This window comes from Lissotriton vulgaris, chromosome 5 (assembly GCF_964263255.1).
Source record: "Lissotriton vulgaris chromosome 5, aLisVul1.2, whole genome shotgun sequence".
NCBI classification, from domain to species: Eukaryota; Metazoa; Chordata; class Amphibia; order Caudata; family Salamandridae; genus Lissotriton; species Lissotriton vulgaris.
In genome coordinates, this window is record NC_141693.1 from 1,352,610,571 (window position 1) to 1,352,628,365 (window position 17,795).

Consider the following 17,795-nt stretch of genomic DNA (forward strand, 5'->3'; position numbering starts at 1 on the left):
GCTACTCCCTTTGCTCTACAACAACTAAGTTCAGTAGAACTTATGTATACTAGTCTTGTTTTATATGTACCTAGCAGGTACCTGTATGATCTTTCAAATGATAATCTCAAAGATTGTAATGGTAAAACAACAGCAAGCTCAGATCCCAATCCGCTGCTCACCAATGTGAGAAGTTGGCCTGGTATATAATGCTCACTAATTCTTAGTGATCACTTTGTACCATGCCAAGCAACCCTTATGATGATGGTTGTAATTCAACCTTGTAGACCAGTTATCCTAGTGGTAACGTGGACAAAGCAGTCTTAGGCTAAACTCTGAAAGGCATGTGAAGCCAGCTGTTATACCATACACAACCCCCTTGAATACCAAATGAAAGGGACACCACACAGATATATATTGAAAATATATATTGATTTATTAACTATAAAATCCCCTGGACTCTTTATGAGCACAGAAGCACAAGCGTTAAATCACAAGACAGTTTAAAATACACAAAAGTTGCACAATATGGATGAGCCCTAGGGGCCACCTAAACCATATACTAAGAAAGTGGTATAAGAGATACCAATAGGAAAGGGAACAGGCCTAGGGCCTTGGGAATCGCTGGAGCTATTCGAGATTAGCAGTGACTAAGTCGGGAAAGGCCCGCGGGACTCGGGTGCAGTGTTCAAAGTGCACGCACTTTCCAATGCAAAGTCTATGGTGCGTAAAAAGTACAAAGTTAGAAAGTTAGGAACCTTCCGAGTGACCTACGGAGCTGAAACTTAAGACACAGGCCCTTGAGGTGTGTACCAGTGCAGGAGCACCGGCGGAGCTGAGTTACCTCACCCACAGGAAGTGGGTGCACAGGGTCGAAGTAGTGTCGGGTTTCGTCACGCTGGTCGATGGTGCTTGGAGCTGAAGATGCTGCAAGCGGCTCGATGTGAAGAGTTCCGGTGGATCCAAGGGTGGATCTGAAGATGTGAAGACCTGAAAGCAGAGGGGACAGTGTTCAAAGTCACTAGCCAGTGACTACCGTGGAACCAGATTGGAACCAGGCGATGTCGGGTGCAAACAGGCATTGTCGGGTAGCTTCTTTCTGCAGCCACGTGGATACCCGGGGTCGAGGACGTCCAGGAGTCGGTCACGAGCTGTCCCACGCAGGCTTCTCGCTGTTGGCGGTGTCGGCGACCTGATTGGAGCAAACAGGCCTTGGCAAGTGCAAGCCACGCAGAAGTTGAAAGATGCTTAACACTCGGACCAGCAAGGTCAGAGCGGGTGCTCCTTTTTACAGGAGCTTGGGTAGGTCTGGAGCAACCAGACCTGCTGTGTAAATCGTCGGTTTCGTCGCCAAGATGGCCGCTGACCACGTGGCTAGTGGCCGGGATGGCGCGTCGAGTGGCACAATGCAAAAGGGCCCCACGCAGACCGTGGAGATGCTGGAGGGCTGATCTTCGGTGCAAGGGCTGCTCGGTGGTGGGGGTTCTCAGTCCCCAAAGCACAACGTCGAGGATGCCTCAGAAGCTGCGCAGTCAGCTTTTCGAGTGTCTTCCAGAAGGTCCGGTCCCACGTCACTCGGTGCCTCCACGGGTCCCTTCTTTGCAGGGACTGTGGATCGGGCTCTGAGAGGTCTGGGAGTCTGGTTCTTGTCGGGCTCTGGGCTCGGGCTCCGGCGGGAGGCAGCGGCAAAGCAGACGTTGAGTTGCTGGTTGGTACCTGTGTTCACAGGGTGGCCACTCCTAGGCCACAAGGGAGATTCTCTTCAGTCTTCTGTGCAGCAGAATGTCGAAGTCCAGTCTTCTTCTTCGTGTAAAGTTGATTCAGGATGATCTGCTGTGCAATGGCACTGCTCCCACTCTTATTCCCAATCTGAGGGGTGGATCACCTACTAGGTCCCTCCTCTGGGAGGAACCAGGAAGGGGGGCGGTTACACCCCCTTTCCTTTGTCCAGTTCCGCGCCAAGCCTGGGTCTGGAAAGTCCCAGGACCGGTTTGGACTGGCCTATGCACGGGGACACCTTGTGTGCCCCGGGCATGTCTGATTCTATTCAGCCCTGTCCTACCCAATACACAAAACCCTGTCTGGGGTGGTGCTCGCACCTCCCAAGGCAGGAAACCCTTTGTCCAGGCCACCATCTGCCGAGTTTCGGTCAGCAGCAGGAGGCCAGACTCGTGTCTGTGGTGGCAGCATCCATTTTGTGATGCTGAGGCTCTGTTTAACTTTAACCGGGGTTAAGGCTACACACATGTCGTGTCCCTCTAGAAGGGTGGAATGCTATCCCCGTCGCCAGAACTGGCGAGGGGATAGTATTCCAATTCGTATGACACCTTACTCGACATGTTTTGATAAAGCCAAACCAAAGATAGCATTTAACCGCGAGGATTATAATGCACTTAAGAGTATATGGTATGGCAATATCCTGGAACAGCTTAGGGAGTGGTTCCCGACAGCTGCAGACAGGCTCAGCTCATGCTAGAGCACCATCTCACATATTTCCAAGCACTCTGCCTCCAGGATTGATGAGGCCTTCCATAGGAGTGGCTGATAGAAACATATGTGTCCAGTTTAGGGTTAGGCACCGGCATACTGTACCTAAGTAAGAGGTGATTACACCAACTTACCCCAGCTGAGTGATCAGCCAGTTGTGTCAAATATGGAGGCCAGGCCAGGGGTGGCATAATACATGCTGCAGCCCCTGGTAGGCCTTGGATACACCTATGCCCTGGGTACCTAGGGTACACTACTACAGGGGCTCATAAGGTGAACCAGTTCCAATTCGTAATGCACCTAAAGTGCATTGGCAGTAATTTAGAGAGAGAACAGCAGGCTGTGGGTCTGATTAGCAGGCCCACAGCCACATTAAGTCAGAAACCAGTGAAGCAAAAAGCAAAAATTTGGGGTGACCATAGGATAGCAGACCCTACTCTCCTACAGCCCTCACTCAGGCAGCACGGCGAACGCGATGTTTTTGTTGTTTCTGCATTTACGTGTCAGGTGGCTTCTTTGCTTATGTTTACTAATGAGTGTCAGGGTCTGGCCGAGTACACTAATTCCTGTCTGAGCTGATTAATCCCCGTCCAGACCGTTTGTTGGTTCACACCATTCTTTCCTTTAAGTTATCTTATCTACTGTCCTTCGCTACACGTCTCATGCATTCTTCTGTTTCACGACTGTCCGTCTAAAACCTACAGCTGTGTTTTCTCTACTTGTAAATCGAATTGTGTGGATTCGTTTTTAATTTGCTTAAGGGGTCGAGTGGTAAACATAGACCGGGAATTCGAGTTGCTTTGGACTTAAAGCATTGTTCATAACGTTTGCCTATGTCTCATGCTCTTGTGTGATTGCATTTTGCATTGTATTGTACTGTATATAAACCTGTGCGCCACGGAGTTAAGTGGCAGTCTCTTTTGAACCTTGTTATACCACCGACTTCTAAGACCACTGTACTAGCTGCAGCTAATAAATACAATCTTCTATGTCAGACGAAGAGTCTGTGTCTCTGTTTCTGACAAGGCAGGTGAATCCCGGGGATTTCAGACGTACCCTGCGCCTCCGGGCCTTAAAGCTACGGTTCTCCAAAGCTGGTGTCGAGATCGCGTGCTCAGTGGTGGGGCACATTTCCTTTTCCCTCGCGAGGGTGGGGTGCAGTCAGGGGCAGGCACTACGAGGTCAGGGTGGGCACCCGACTTCCTCCTATTTAACAGGGTCATTTTGCTTTCGTTCCCCCGGTCCCTCACCTTCGGCCGGCAGGCCTCTTCTTTCACGCGGGTGAGCTCCGCGTTGTACTTAATTCACTTCCGGGGCACGCTGTTGTGGCCGATGCGGGTGGGCTCCGCTCAGCTGGTGCTGCTCTCCTCCGGGCACCTCCACGCAAGAGGCACCTCACAGCAGGCAAATGAGGTGCGGGGTGGGCTCCCGGTCACCTAGTTTCTTGATGCAGGCCCGGGGCTCGACACATGCCCCGCAGGCCTCTCGGCGGCCGGCGCCGTTCACAGGGAGTGGGTGCCCTCGAGGTAGGCAGCTCCCTCCCTCCCTTTCCCCCATGATGTTGTTCCAGCTGTGGCACGCGTGGCACAGCTTCCTCCTCATCACCAGTTTAATGTTGGGCCCTAGGCCCACATGCTGGGAATGACTGGTGACACGGACAGAGTGGTTACAGGGTACAACTGGGCATGAGCACGTGCGCTCCGCCTCTTTTATTAGATCAGCGTCACCTGTCCGGTGACGTTTGTGGTGGGTGTACAGTGCAACATACACACTTGCCACACTAGAATGCTGACTTCACGTCACTACAACAACTAGAACTAGATGTCAATTGGGCTAATGGCGAGCAAAGAAAAACCAAAGGAAATGATGGACGGAGCGTTGACAATACAAGCACTTACCCCTAGTCAACTGATCTGGATTAAATGCATCACCGGATTCAAGCAAGCTGGGCTGACGATGGCTAAAATGGCAGAAACCGGTCCTCGGAAGCTTGTTTCCGGTCCAGGGAAGGCATGGCTTGGCAGTTCGGGTTGGACTGTTCCCATGAGGCACAGGGTCAGACTGATTTGCATATGGCCATGTCTGAACTGGGGTGGTGTGGAGTGCAAAAAAACGATGGATTTAGGCCCAGATCTCTGTACTGGCATGAATGTATGACATTGTTCTGCATTCTGTCCATCAACTGTGGTTTTTTGCATTTGTCACCCCGAGTGGGATGGGTATGCTCAGACGTGAGTCCCATGCACTCCACACCACTGGATTCAAGCAAGCCGGGCTGAAGACAGCTGGAATGCCAGAGACCGGTCCGCGGAAGCTTGTTTCCGGTCCATGGAAGGCATGGCTTGGCAGTTCGAGCTGGACTGTTCCCATGAGGCACAGAAAAACAATGGATTTAGGCCCAGATCTCTGTACTGGGGTGAATGTATGACATTGTTCTGCATTCTGTCCAGCTGTGGTTTTTTGCAATTGGGCTAATGGGCAATACATACGAAATAGAAATACTAGAAACAAACAGGTGATCAGACAAGCACAGACATCCAGACAAGATTATTACTACACCAAAGGGTACTTGGTTAATTCTGCATATCTCCAAAAAGTATACGAGGGGAGTGAATATGCAGGCAAATCTTTAACCTGGCAAATAAGAGAGCGGCAAGCACAAAATATGATTATATTCTGGGAGATAGGATACTCGTATAACAGATGCAACACAAATACAGAAGAGCTTTCTCAAGCATTACTAAACAATTTACTCCATAAGACAGGCGGTGGAAGTCGTAAGACTCAGGGACTTTCTCAATAAAATTTCGATTCTTAAATTGCAGATATGTCAGAGGTAAGATTTGGTAGTGGGAATGGAAGATGTTGTACACTCTTTGGCTACTGGGAAGGCATGCGGAGAAGATGGACTGCCACCCGAATTATATAAAAAAATGCTTTAGTATTAAATCCTGAGTTGGTGAAATTAGCTGATAATATTTTTAAATGGGGTGGAATCCCGGCTTCTTTTCACACAGCAGTGGTGGTTAGTTTTTTTAAGAAAAATAAGGACAAGGAGGATGTCAATTTATATAGAGCCATAAGCCTTTTAAACATTGATTACAACATTTTAACTATTCTTTTAGCAAATAGAATAAGAACGTGTATAAGCTGAATTATACACTCGGACCAGTGTGGATTTGTGCGAGGAAGACAGTCCTTTTTTAATACTTATTTCCAGATTGAAGCTTTAGATTTTTGTCAAAACAAGATCCTGGCTCAGGTCATGCTACTGGATGCTGAAAAGGCTTTCGACCTTGTGTGCTGGGAAAGTCTTTTTACTATTCTCGGCTAGCTTAGGTTTCCTGTTAAGTTTATTGATATGATATATATAGCATTTATACAGGGGCCTCTGAACAAATAATTAATAATTCTACCAATATTGGTGCATGTGAAGTTAACAGAGGAACAAGACAAGGCTGTCTTATTTCACCCATACTCATTGCTCTTTTTATAGAGCCATTAGCAATAGCTGTCCACTCAAATGTAAGTATAGTACCACCATTCGCAGTTTTACTAATATAAAACGTTATGCTGATAATATAACTTTGTTTCATAATCCCGATGCAGAGAACCAAAAGAATGTGTTCGAAATGTTCCCAAAATATCAATTGCTCTGAGGTTATAGGATAAATAATGTAAAAATAGAAAGTTTACTTTGTAATACAGAACTCAACACTTTATTATCCGATTTTCATTCCTCAGTTAACACAAGGCCCAAAAGTTATCTTGGAATATTTGTTTCTGATAATGTTAACGATATGTGTCTTGAACTATGTTCCCTTAATTAATCAAATAAAAGGGTTGTTTATAAAAATGAATTATCTACCCCATCAATAATTGGTTGTGCCCCTTTGATCCGCATGTCTATTCTACCTCAGTGCAATTTTTTGCTGTCAGCTATTCCTAACGCCGTACAGATTACATTTTTCATAGAAAAGCAAAGCATGTTTTAGGCTTTTTTATGGGCTAATAAAACACGTAGATTAGCTTTAGATACACTTAATAGACCAGTAAAAGAAGGTGGCCTGGCCCTCCCTGGTTTGAAAAAATATTATGCTGCAAATTTTGCACACACCAGACATAGGTTTATTAAGCCTCCGAATAGGAGTAGGTTTGATAACTTTTTTCTAGATTAGATCTTTGGAAAATATGACATTGTCGATTTTTCTATGCCTCACTTAAGATTCCCAAAAATTCAGATATAATTCTCTAGTGGATCATTAAACGCAGAAATTGTTTAGAGATTATGATAGTCCCTTGATTAATGGGAGCAACTTCCCTGAGGGATGTATATATTGGGGAGTACCCTCTTGTAGATAAAAATGCTGCTTCTAGATGGGAGAGTAAGGGAAATTTCATGTTATGGGATTTTATGGATGGAAGTTGGAAAAGTTGGCAAGAAGTAGAGCCTAGCATCAAAGTACTTTTAAAACATCTGTGCAATGGGCTTATATTGGGATTAGGCTTTTCCTACAGGCTATAGACCCTGGAGACACAATTGCAACTATAGACTTCGTTGAGGTTTTGAGAATCTAAGACCTGTAAATCAATTAGTTGCTGGGTTTCCTCCTTATGGAACCATAGGACAGCCAATCTCTGTGAGAAGGTGAGTCAAAAATGGCAGTCCAAAGAAAATCTTCAGATTTTTAATACAACTTGTCATGAGATTAACAAGTTTGATTGTACCCTGCTAAAGGTGCTCATCAGCACCAAATTCAATTTATAGCAAGTGGCTTTTGTACAGAACACCTGCTTTCCTCCCTAAAATTAACCCGCAGTTATCTGCAAATTGTTTTAGGTGTGATGTGGAGGGAGGGGGGAACTGAACCCACATTATATGGGGTTGCCCAAGGTTACAACAGTTTTGAGATGAGATTAATCAGTTGTGCATTCAATTGAAGTACCCGTTAGATGCTCAGACAGTAGTTTTAGAGTACTCATCTGACCTAAATGTTTGCCTAGAACCAAAAAATAATTGTATATTATTGTTTTAATAATCAGATCCCTAATACTTCAAAAGTGGTGATCTGAGGAAACTCCAAAACTCCATTAATTTCGGTCCAAATATATAGAATCAAAGAGTCAGGAAAGAGAGATGCATTAAGATCGGAATCATACAGGAATTTCCCAAATCTTTGGAAAGCACTTGGCTAGGAGTTATATCGACACGTGTTCTATTAAAGCGGGGGGGGGGGCTTGTATGTGCTATTGTACGAATGGATGATGTTGGGTGAAATAATGCTCCATGGGATTTGTAGTACAGGGATAGTATAGCATATACGGTCGGGTTTAAAATCATTGGCTGATGAAGGTGTTCTTTTGAGCTACCAGTTAAGAGGGGGAAAGTTTAACACCAAGTATTATTCTGCAAATGACAAATGGAGGGAACATGGTTGCGAAGGAAAACGCAACAAGAAAGTAAAAAGGTACAATGGGTGAATGATGGGGCCAGTTATAGAGATTATTGTACCAGCAAAGTCTGGACCATTGAAGTTCACATAAGGCGGGTTTAAGCCGAAAAGTGTACAAATTTATGTGATTTTTGTGGGTTAGACGAGAGAGCGTATCGCATATATTTGCGCATAGAGGGAATACGTCAGTTAGAGTCTTGGGGTAAAATCAAGAGAGGAATTGTTGTGCATTTAAACATGTTCATGTAGTTTATCCTCTAATTTATTGTGCTTTTCTAAACTTTACAGGGAACCCCTTAAGAAGGGCTACAAAAATAAGCCCGAAATGCATTGGGACAGGAAGATTATTCACTAAGGATTTATTTATGTATGGGGCATGCGACAGAACGAGGCTTGAGGCACATCTGTTGTAGTAGAAGCTGATCATACATCTATTGCTTACTATGTAACTTGGTGAAAAAAGACAAACTTTTGGATTACTGAGAATGCGCATTATTGGTATATAATTTGGATCACGCAGTGCGTCCGAGTTCTGGAGTGAACTCTCGCTTCAATCTATTTACTATTGTACCATTGCCAAATTTACATATTGATCACATTTATCAGATAGATTCTTAAAGTCATTTACGATTGTTAAAAATAATTGTAATGATGTTTTTACTTTATCATTTGTTTTTATTTTTTATGCAATTATGGACTCTGTCATTGGATTAACTCTCTCAATAAAAAAAGAACTGTGGCATTAAGATGAGGTGGGAGGGAGGAATTATGTATTAAAATTTAAGCAGCTATGACACTGAAGCTGAACACAGGTAAACAGTAACAGAGGAGGAAACCAAGAAAAATAGTCCCCCAAAGAACAGAAAAACAACCATGGCATTATGATACAGTTTTTAGTCCCTGCTCCGTGGGAGGAACAGAAGAGAAAAAGATGGGACAAAGAGGCAGGATTGACCACTAGCAAGCAAGTTTTTTTAAATGACACTGACATAGACAAATGAAAAGCAATGGGCAACGTCAAACTCCTCAAAGCATGTACAACGGGCACTGAGCATCAGCAAAAGCGCTTTCTAATCTCAACCTAAAAATAGGTATTTGTTTTTGTTTCAAGTTTGGAGCTACAGAATTGTCTTTTTCCCAGGTGAGACTCACCCTCAAGCAGTTAGTAGTGGGATAGGGAAGACGCAGACTAGGAGTAAGGAAGATAACTGGTAGGTAATCTAGACAATGCATCAGCTTTAAACCCTCTATCTGATTCAGTTTCCCAGGCTATTGCCATGTTCACCACAAGAGCCAACTGGATACCAGATGACCTATCTATCTATATATATATATATATATAGTTTAGAACACCTTCCTAGGTAGGCATATACTAACAGTGTTCACGGTAATTGCTTCTAAATTTATCAATTAATTGTTTCTTTAGAGCAATGGTCACACCATTGTTTGTATTTTGTAGTTCCTAGTGTTCTGCATTTGCAATGACTGTGTGTGTTCTTTTCATGTGCCATGCCAGGACCCAATCCCATCCTCTTACCATCACATATGCTCTGATCCTAGAGGGAAAGCACAATCACTCCGCATATATGCACTTTTCAGGTAGGGAAACCTGCAGCCGTCCTAATAGAAAGTTGTTATTACCCCCTCTGTTCTCATGCCAGGCTTTTATGAGAAATCTTAGTCAGCCCCAGTAAATATGACAATTACTAAATCCCTTCTTAATAAAGAAACACGCTTTGTGCCTCTATTAAAGAACAAGTTACCGGTACAGCCTATGTTTAATTGTTTTTCTTGTTTTCTTTTAGAGTTCTACTCTGCAGTACCTGTACTATCTCTGCAAAGTGCCTGTCGCAATGTCACCCTTGAGTAACAATAGCCTTTTCTTAGAGTATTCGAAAAGTCCATTTTATGAATTTTTTGAGAAAGGCCTTATGGTTTCTCTTTCAACTGATGATCCATTGCTGTTCCACTACACAAAGGTACTGTATTTCAAAAAAAGTTCTGTCTTTATTTGGACTTTGATGTAAATAAACACTAACTTCATTTCTTTTTGCATTTACTAAAGTATAACATGCATTGGCAAAGCCAATAGCTCTTGTTTGAATTTGCAGTATTGACTGAAACATTTTAAAATGCTTGCAGTATTGAAAAAACTAATTATAAAACTATTGTTTTCGGTACAAAGTGAATGTATCAGATACAAAATATGGCCTCATGTACAAAGGTTACATTTGTAAAAGTGGTCACAAAGTGTGCACCAACTTTTTGGGAATGCAATCTGATTTTTGCGAATCGACCGATCTATAAATGGGTCAATTTATTATTTGCGATCACCTGAGATTGGCCAGTCACTGGGATGGGAGCAAGTAAGGGTCAGCAGACCGCCATGTCTGTGATTGTGTTTAAATAAAGAGAACTTTTTTTAAAATGCAGTTCAGACTACTTTAAAAAAATGTTTTCTTTTAAAACATTTTTTTACTAAGATGGCAATTGTAAAGAAGGACCCTTTCCTGTTTATGAATCAGATACCACCCCCTTTGAGGTGTCCGTATCTGATCAATGTCACAAACCATTGATACATTCTTCTCCAACTGGTAAATAGAAGGAGCAAGCCCCATTCACAGCCCCTCCTTTTTGTGATTCGGACAAGGTTCGAAAATCTTTTTACAAATTGGAAAGAATTTGCTTAGTCATAAATGACTTTTGTACATAAAGAAAAGCAATCACAAAAGGGCTTTGTATATGAGGCCCATAATGTGTGATAATTCAGTGTACTTTTTAGATGTAAACTGCATGGAAATGTAAGCATGCAGAATTATACCAAACAACCAATAGCATGTGATAAGAAAGTAATACTCTTCTGAGTAGAATCAAATCACATCAATGTATGAAATAGAATAAAAATAAAACTTAGAGATGGAACTACCATCCCAACAAGGTATCTTGGCGCAGAGAAACTCCAATGCAAAGGTCTGTTCTGGAATTGCCAGGTTCTTAGTTGCTTGCGTTAGTCCAGTACTTTTTCCAGAGACTGTGAAAAATGAGGTAAAGGATTACAGAATTTGGTGTCCACAAGGGAGATGGAACGTCCTCCCACTTTCTTCCATTTGAATCCTGGAATGGTGAATGTTTGAGGTTTGTAGATGTTACGTTTGTGACCGGCACTTAGGATTGACGCTTGGAACATAAGTGTTTGGGTTCAATGTTATTAACAGCTCAGAAGATAGGGCACACAGCTTTAAATAATGATCTTTTCCAAACTGAGAGCCAGAGCAGATGTCTAAGTTCTGGTAGTACTGATTTTTGTCATGGAGGAATTTTCAGAACTAGTCTGCCTGCAGAGTTCTAAATTCTCTGCAGAGCTTGCAGTCTATACTTACGAAGACTTAAAAGAAGAGAATCCACAAAATCGCATCTCAACATTATTAAAACATTGGACTGTTGGGAGCTCCATTGAAAAAACAAAGTACTCTGGGCTTCTAATATAGCCTTATAGCCCGCCGTAGCGGGCTATACCGGCTATTAAAGGCCCGCTCCCGCGTGAGGGACTTTAACAAGGGACGGGACTTTAATGGCCAGTATAGCCTTGCTAAGAGGGCTATAGGCTATTGGAACATTCTGTCACTAGAAAGCAGAATGTTCTAACAAATAAAACAATGGCTTGTCCTAGCTCGAGGGGATTTAAATCCCTGCGAGCTTCGAGAGGTAAACTTTGGACTGTTGCTCTGCGCGCCTTTCCCTACCCGTAGAAGCAGGGAGCACTCCATTGTCTTTAATGGAGCTCCCAACATTCCAATGTTCTAATGGGTGGTAGAAGCCTGGAGCTTCAACATTCCAATGTTGTCATTCACAGCTGCTGCTTTGAACAAAGGCCTCACGGAGCCTGAGGGGATTCCAATCTCCTCGGTCTCCTTGAGACCTTTGTTTTATTACAACATTCTGCTGTCTAGTGGTGGAATGTTCTAATGGCATTATACCCCTCCGTAGCTGGGCTATACTGGCATTAAAGTCCTGCTCCCTTGTTAAAGGCCCTCACCTTAGGCTCAGGTCTTTAACACTGGAGCAGGCCTTTAATGGCTGGTATAGCCCGCTACTTTGGGCTATAAGGCCGTATTAAAGCATGCATTTTAGTCTTTCTTGCAGTGTTGGAAAGTAGAGAGAGAATCATTCTTAAAGTTCTAAGAATGAAACAACATGATTCTGAAGTACTAGTCAGCAAGACAGAGGTTGGTGTCCAACCAGAATGCAACGTTTCAGTTGCTTGTGGCGGGTAGAGGAGAACACAGTTCTGCTGGTCACCACTGGTTTGACCAGAGGGACACACCAGAACCAAAAAGTAATATCTCTGTAATTTCACTGTAACATTTTAATCAGTTGCTGTTTATCCCGGTGGCCACCTCTGATGGATAGGATTGGAAAGAGTTGGAATTGATAAGAGTAGGTAAAGCAGTCAGCCGTGTTGTCACAGCAAACCTAAACCATTGTCTTCAGTCTGCTTGCTGAAAACAGCATTATTCATAAACAACACTATTCATATGGAGTATGGAGTATGTTTTAACTTCATAAACATGTCACATTCATATGCTGATTGTCCTAAATATACTTATTTAGAATGCCACACCTACAATTAATCATTTTCTTCTGAATGGCGGAGCAGACAAATTTCACTCTCCTCAGATTTTGTGGGATGTTCCTATTTTTCTCATGATTTGTTTAACTTTGGGACTGTTTTGGTTATCTAGTCCATCATCTTCTGCACTTTAATAGATGACCATTAAGCCAGCCAAGATTAGGCAGCATGGTAGGACACAGACTTTGATCCAATGTTAATCCAGGGTTTTAAGAAGGGTGGTTCATTCTTGTAGCATTAGATATGCCATTAGATTCCCTTTCCTTAGTAGATTACTTTCTATGTTTTCTTTCTTTCTTCCCAAGAATCACAAAATCGCCCCCAAGAGCATTTGTTATATTAGGTATTGTGGTACAACTAAAGCATTACATTCTGCAGTCATTCTTTCAAAGTTTAATAAAAACAGTTACTCATGGATGGAATGTTTGAAGTTGCCTAGCCATTCTGAATTCTCACTGTGCTATGGCTATTGTCACAGACCAACAAAGGAGGAATTCTGTGCTGCCATCCCCAAACATCTCTTGAATATGCTTTGGGCCCTGATAATAAGCTGGAGCAGGAGCTGGAGCTGTCTCACACCTGAAATTGAGGATAAAAAAAGTCTTAACTCCCCTGTGGTGCTCGCTCAACCTCTTTTGTAGCAGCTTCCAGTTCACAGATGGCCATCTGAGTTCCTCCCCTTGCTTTTGCTGACAGGAAAGTGCAGGCAGCACACAAAATTAGAAAATGGTAGCAGGCATTTTCAACTTTTTTTTGCAGATTGAGCTTGCCTATTAGCAATATGAAAAGTAGGAGCCAGGGTATCTGCCAGTCTAACATAATGTGATACAGGGGTTAGAGTGCCAAATAGGTGAGACAGCCGGTGGGATCTTTGACAAATGAATGACTATAAGGTCCACCCACCTTCAAACCTTTAATTGGCTATTAATGCCCAATGAGAATATTGAAAAATGGTTTGCATGCATGAATGGATGAATATAAGCAAGTGATGTATGTAATAGAGAACAAACAGTTTTGCACCTTGAATTATAGGTATTAGGGATCTTCAACATGGTCCTAAAGAAATCATAGAGAACCATTGGGCAGCAAAACAACCAGTTGAAACATGAAGCTTGATTTCGACTAGATAGAGAGTATTAATATTACCCCACTGCATCTGATCATTGTTTTTAAGCATACAAAAGGACCCCTAAATACATAAAACATCTTCTAGGGGTTACCTTAAGGGAATTGAAAATTAATGAAAAGATCCCAAAACAAGAAGTGAAAGATGAAAGCACTCTCTCTATAATAAAGGCCAAGCCCGCCCAAATAGTTTTCCTATCTAGGCGAGGACTCAGTGATGAGAAATGCCACAAAAAAGTTATCTGTGGATGAGTGTTTTACAAAGAGTTGTTGTCTTTGTCTGAATATAAAAATCCCAATGCTGACTGGTGAATTGGGCATTCTCTCAATTAGTTTAATAGCTGTAATAATTTTAGTAACATAGAGTAACAACACCAGGAACCTTCAACTGTGCTGCAACCAAAGGAAAATGTCTAAATAAATGTAGTCTGATAAGGCTTGATGTACAAAGAAGAGAACATATGCACTGTCCCTTCAAGGCAACAGAAGCTACCCTAGCTCTGCATGGCTTGTTCTGGTAGTTACTTTGCAGGCTCAGTATTTTGGGGGAAGGCGGGTGGGGGGGGGGGAGCCTTAGGTCATGTAGGGAGTATCTCGGAATACTTCCAGTGTTTTGTCCAGCTATTTTGGGATTGTAAAAATATCGACCTTGTTTGACATCTTAAACTTGTTTGTAGTAATTTCAGCCTCTTTTTAGGTCTTGGCCAGACAGCGCATGCGTCGTCTCAAAGAGACTGTTGTATTAAATATGTGTGATTCAGCCCGTCCATAGGCTTCCCATTTGCTGGTTTTATCATCACTCTCATATTCTTTCGCCTCATTTATCCATGGCATGCATGCGTCTTCATGTGTTTAGCCCTCACGACAACGTGGACCAATTACTAGTGTCCTGCCACTGCTCCCATTTTAGGAACTGTTTTTGGAACGACGTTTTTCTTTGTTTAAGAGCACTGAACATGAGGGCTCGTGTTTTCACTCGCTCTGAGCTCCGTTTCTGTAAACAGGCCTGTAAATCTTGTTGTTCTCTCATCACATTTGCTGTGCAGTCGAAGGCTGAGGTTAAATGTCAGACACTATTCTCCTAGGGTGCCTCTTTACTTTTCTTTCTCTGAATTCAAGGTGAGAATATATTTCAAATCAATGTCCCAGTTATGCTTGCCCATCTCCTAACCTCTCGTTCATCGCTGTTTGCTCCCTCCTTGCCAGCCTGCTCCATACATCATTGCATGCCTCAGCTTGCTCCCCGTTGCTGCTTGTTTTTTTGTGTTTACATTGTTTTTAAGCATTTTATAAACATATTATGATACGAATATTTATAATACAAGAACAGGGATTTCATTACAATAAGAGTATAAATAGTGAAGTATATTCATAACGGTATAAATATGAATAAAGCGGAAGAAAAAAAAAAGGTTGTTCGGATAGAAAGACATCAGACAATGAATGATAATGGTGAAAAGTATATAATAAAGCTATAACATCCAGGAATTTGCAATAGAGGAATTTATTATATTTCAGCCTATGATAGAGGAGAAAAGGCAGTAAAATGATTAAATACTAATGTAATAACAATAGAAGAAAAATATCAATGGAATACAGTATGAAAGAGCAGAAAATATAATATAGTATAGTATACTCTGAAAGAATTATACAAATATAACACACGAGATACAAGATATGAGATAGGGTGGAATGTATCACATTTTCTCAGTGTTAATATCTAAGCCTGTAACAAAGTTGAGAAAGGGGAGAAAGCATAACGATTATAGTAGGAAAAGAAGCAAAACAGAAATGAGAGATAAATAAGAAAGAGAAACGATATATGATACTGTGGTATCCACTATAGGGCAAGCAATATTGTCCATCACACAGTCGGCATTCATTTTCAAAAGTGGGGTCCAGACTTGGTTAAATAAATCTGTCTGGTCATGTAAAGTATAAATAACTCCTTCATAGTAGGCAATTTGAGCCATAGTCACCAGCCAAGACTCTTGAGAGGGTGGGTTCGGGGATTTCCACTGGCGTAGCATACATATTTTAGCTGTGGCCAGAGCAGTATTTAAAAGACGGCTTTGTGGTTTGGAAAGATGTGGGGAAGTTTGTAAATGATGCAAAAGGATGGGAGCTGTTGTTAGCAGTAAACTCAGAGGCAAAGTGTGCCGTAAAATCTGAACTATGTAGGACCAATATGATTGAACAATAGGGCAAGTACAGAGAATGTGGACTCTGTTGCAACCAGTAGTACCACATCTCCAACAATTGGTGTGAGGAAAGATTCCCGCTTAATTTAATTTTTACGGGAGACCAATGCCAGTCATGCAAAATTTTGAGCAAGCAAAACTTCAATCGTGCTTCTATGGCCTTTCTAGTAAAATGTTCCAGTAGTTCAATCTACTCTTCTCATCATAAGTAACCGATAGGCGTGTTTGTCATTTGAGAGGAAGAGCACCTGATAAGGTTTGGGAGCATAGTGATAGTGTAAATACCTTGTATAGGTCAGATATAATCCCTTTATGGGTTCCCCAGGTATATAGATCAATCAATCAGAGTACTTGTAAAGCGCGCTACTTACCTGTGAGTGTCTCAAGGCGCTGATGGGAGTGGGGGGGCTGCTACTGTTCGAAGAGCCAGGTCTTGAGGAGTCTTCTGAAGGCGAGTAGGTCTTGGGTCTGTCGTATGTGGGTAGGGAGGGTGTTCCAGGTCTTGGCGGCGAAGTAGGAGAAGGATCTGCTGCCAGAGGTTGTACGTTGGATGTGGGGGACAGCGGCGAGGGCGAGGCTGACGGCGCGGAGCTGGCGGGCGGGGGGTGTGAAAGCTGAGTCTGCTGTTCAGGTAGGCTGGTCCGGCGTTGTGGAGTGCTTTGTGTGCATCTGTGAGGAGCTTGAAGGTGATCCTCTTGTCGACGGGTAGCCAGTGTAGGTTTCTCAGGAGGAGGGTGATGTGGCTGCGGCGTGGGATGTTGACGATCAGTCGGGCGGAGGCGTTTTGGATGCGTTGTAGTCGTTGTAGGTGTTTGGCTGGGATTCCTGCATAGAGTGCATTGTTGTAATCCAGTCTGCTGCTGACGAGGGCATGTGTCACCGTTCTTATTGTTTCGGTCGGGATCCACTTGTAGATCTTGCGGAGCATGCGGAGGGTGTTGTAGCAGGAGGAGGAGATGGCATTGACCTGTTTAAACATGGAGAGGGAGGACTCGAGGATGAAACCAAGGTTGCGTGCATGGTCGGTGGATGGTGGTGCTGTTCCCTTTGTGGTCGGCCACCAGGAGTCGTCCCAGGCTGAGGGGGTGGTCCGAGGATGAGGACCTCTGTCTTGCCCGAGTTCAGCTTCAGCCGGCTGCTCCTCATCCAGTCGGCGACGGCCTTCATTCCGTCCTGGAGATTGGTTTTGGCGGTGAGTGGACCCTTGGTGAGCGAGAGGATGAGTTTGGTGTCGTTGGCTTAGGAGATGATGGTGAGGTTGTGATGGTGTGCCACTTGTGCGAGGGGGGCCATGTAGATGTTGAACAGTGTCGGGCTGAGGGATGAGCCCTGGGGGACACCGCAGATGATGTTGGTGGCTTCAGAATGGAAGGGTGGGAGGCAGACTCACTAGGTTCTGCCTGAGAGGAAGGACGTGGTCCAGTCAAGGGCCTTCTCTTGCATTCCGGCTTCTAGGAGGCGTGCTTTTAGAGTGCGATGGTATACTGTGTCTAAGGCGGCTGATAGGTCCAGGAGGATGAGGGCTGATGTTTTGCCGTTGTCTAGTTAGCACCTGATGTCGTCTGTGGCGGCGCTGAGGGCTGTCTCGGTGCTGTGGTTACGTCTGAATCCAGATTGGGACGGGTCTAAGATGTTGTTGTCTTCAAGGTGGTTGTCCAATTGCATGTTGACTATTTTCTCGATGACTTTTGCCGGGTACGGGAGCAGGGAGATGGGCCGGAGGTTCTTGAGGTCCTTGAAGTCTGCTTTGGGCTTCTTGAGGAGGGCGTTGATTTCGGCGTGCTTCCAGCTTTCCGGGAATGTCGCTGTTTTGAAGGAGATGTTGATGACCTTCCGTAGTTGGGATGTGATGGCTGCGTCTGCTTTGTTGAATACGTGGTTTGGGCATGGGTCTGATGGAGATCCTGAGTGCATGGAGTT

General features: G+C 43.6%; 1 protein-coding gene across 1 annotated transcript in view; it reads left to right on the top strand.

The window, feature by feature from the left end:
- LOC147712585 (AMP deaminase 1-like) overlaps positions 1 to 17,795 on the top strand; it is a 2,876,771-nt gene that overhangs the window by 2,482,002 nt on the left and 376,974 nt on the right. Inside the window, exon 13 of the mRNA XM_086923285.1 lies at positions 9,725 to 9,898. Coding sequence (XP_086779411.1) covers positions 9,725 to 9,898 — 174 coding nt within the window. The remainder of the gene's footprint in view (positions 1 to 9,724; positions 9,899 to 17,795) is intronic.